General features: G+C 58.0%; 1 protein-coding gene across 2 annotated transcripts in view; it reads right to left on the bottom strand.

The window, feature by feature from the left end:
• OLFM2 (olfactomedin 2) overlaps positions 1-2601 on the bottom strand; it is a 74420-nt gene that overhangs the window by 51547 nt on the left and 20272 nt on the right. The window contains exon 1 of one of the 2 annotated variants that reach the window (XM_019659376.1): positions 1895-2328. The exons of the other annotated variant lie outside the window; for it this stretch is intronic. Within the exon in view, the coding sequence (XP_019514921.1) occupies positions 1895-2029 (135 nt within the window). The 5' untranslated portion in view covers positions 2030-2328. Of the gene's footprint in view, positions 1-1894; positions 2329-2601 lie in introns of those variants that run through there. 2 annotated transcript variants of the gene reach the window in all.

A 2601-nucleotide genomic window follows, 5' to 3' on the forward strand; every position in this document is an offset into this window, starting at 1 on the left:
CACACACACACACACACACACACACACACACACACACACACACTTACAGAAAACACATGGTACACACATGAATCCACCCACATGCATGTAATACAACGTAGGCACACACATCATTTATAGATACACACTTGCATTTATATGCACACGCTTCTAAAGACCTAAGTGTCCACAATTTTATGCACACAAAACACATGCATAAGTACATATTTGCACAGATACATATGCACGCACAAAATCATGACTCAGAAACACGCTCTTACATACTTATGTACACATTCCCCAGACATACCACATGCTCTCACTTACACATCATATGCTGCACATAATACATGCACACATTTACACAAACACACTCCTTAGGTGGTGGGAGAGGGGAGTCTGGCTTCTGATTTCAAGGAGACAATATCTTTCTTGTCTCTCAAAAGGCAACAACAAGAAGCTGTCTCAGACTCATGTATACAAATTCATATGCGTACATGCAATCACATAATACACACAAACCCACAGTCAGGGACAACTGCAGATACACACTTAGATGCAGCCATACCCAGACACACTCACTCAGGAACACACCCACAGTCATTCTGGGATGCATCTTCACACAGAGGAAGACACTTGGACCCTCATGCTGGCAAAGCACATAAACTTTCTCACACCCTGCACTCACACACACCCCACAGACACACCAGGACATACTCTGAGACACACAGAAAGACACTGTTTCACACATTGGCTTCAAGTCAGAATTTGGACTGAAAGCCCTCACCTATGCCAAGCCCAGGGCACAGTACATGCACCCCCCCACCCCCGCTCATACTCGCCTGCAACCCTTGGGAGCAAAGACCCCTTTCCTTTCTGCGAGGGTAGAGAAAGAATTGGTGTGGTGGCCACTGAGGGTTGAACACGGGAGCTGGAGAAGTTGGGGAAACATCAAGCAGGAGAGGGAGCCCATGCAACCCAGCTCCACGTATGGGGAGCAGTTCCAAAAACAGATCCAAGAGGGGAAGGAGTGGGAGGGGCCTATCTGGGGGAGGCTGAGGGAAGTTTGCAGTAGAGGATGCCTCCTCCCCTCTCCTCAGGACACCCCAACCACCATTATTAACCCCGATTGAGTTCCCCTGCCCCCAGATCTGTGGCAGGAAAGCTGGAGGATGAAGGGGATAGGACGGCATGGGGAAGGAGGCAATACTGGAGCTTCTGGGGGCAGCGTCAGCTCCTGCCCCAGTCTGAGATCCTTCTGCCTCCTAGGGAGGGCAAGTTACGGACATAAATATTCAGCACATGGTACGGCAGGTAATGAGGAGGGGGATGCCGAACCGGGGGGGGGCGGTGCAGGGGAGAGAAAAAAAGAGGCAGACAAAAAGAGATACAAAGTCAGAGCCACCGCTATAGACATAGAGACGGAGACAGGGAGAGACAAATAGAGAAGCAAACCAGAGGGAAAAGAATAGGCAGAGAGACAGAGAGGACAAACACACAGACAGACACGGGACTACTCAGAGGTACCGAGTCACAAATAGGAAGAGATCCTGAAGGTGGAGACACTTGGAGACCCCGAGGCGCCCCCATTCAGAGGCAGGGTCCCAGCCGCCGAAATCTACCCTCCCATTCTGCCCACTCAGCCAGGACCCTCGCCGCCTCCGCCCGGGGCGGGAGCGAGCCTAGTACATTGTTGCCACTCGGACACTGCTCACTAATAAGAAGACATAACAATAAGAAACGGCACGGAGGTAGCTAGGGGTCCGGGGTCTCCTCCACCTCCGCGTCCAGCCCCCAGACCCAAGAGGGCGCCTTCCGGCCGGAAACTATGGGGCGGGGGGCCCCCGGGGGCTGCTGCGGCGGCGGCGCGGGCACCACGCCCCCCGGGAGCGCCCCCCGCGCGGCGGCCACTCACGATTTTCTCGGAGGCGCCCGCGCGGGACACGGTGCCGTTGAGCCCCACGAGCGAGGGCAGCGTCTGCGACATCCAGTTGGTGACCATGGCCATGGTGCTCAGCACCGCCCCGATCTTGAGCAGCGGCACCGACATCGCGCCCCCGCCTCATGCCCCGCGGCCGCCCGCCGTGCGTCCCTTCTCCCGCCCGCCGCCTGGCGCTCCGTCCCTCGCCGCCCAGCCGCCCCCCGGGGCGCGAGCGCGAGCTGGGGGCCGGGGCCGGGCCAGCCGGGGGTCTCGGGGACGCGGGCTGCGGCTCCGCGGGCTAGGCGGGCTCCTCTTATAAAGCACCCGCTCGGCCCCCGCCCCCTCCCGCGCCTCCGCGACGGGCACTTCCAGCCGCCGTGACGTCACGACTCCGGCCCGGAGCCTGGCGGGGGGCGGGGGGCGCCCGGACTGCCCCACACCCCTCACCAGGCCTCGCCACCCCGCTGTCCCAGACCACCCCACCAGGAGAGAGGTCCCCTCCGGCGGCATCCCCACCGGCCCACTCCCACCGCCGCGGCATTCCCAGCCCCGCCCCCAGGAGCTTAGAGAGATTAATTAATTTCCCCAAGGTCATACTGCTAGAAAGTGTCAAGGCCAGAATTCAAATCCAGATATGCTTGACTCAGAGTCCTATCACTAACTGAGCATCTATTATGGTCAGGCACTGAGCTGGGGCTTTC

Source organism: Hipposideros armiger, unplaced genomic scaffold, assembly GCF_001890085.2.
Source record: "Hipposideros armiger isolate ML-2016 unplaced genomic scaffold, ASM189008v1 scaffold_298, whole genome shotgun sequence".
Classification (NCBI taxonomy): domain Eukaryota; kingdom Metazoa; phylum Chordata; class Mammalia; order Chiroptera; family Hipposideridae; genus Hipposideros; species Hipposideros armiger.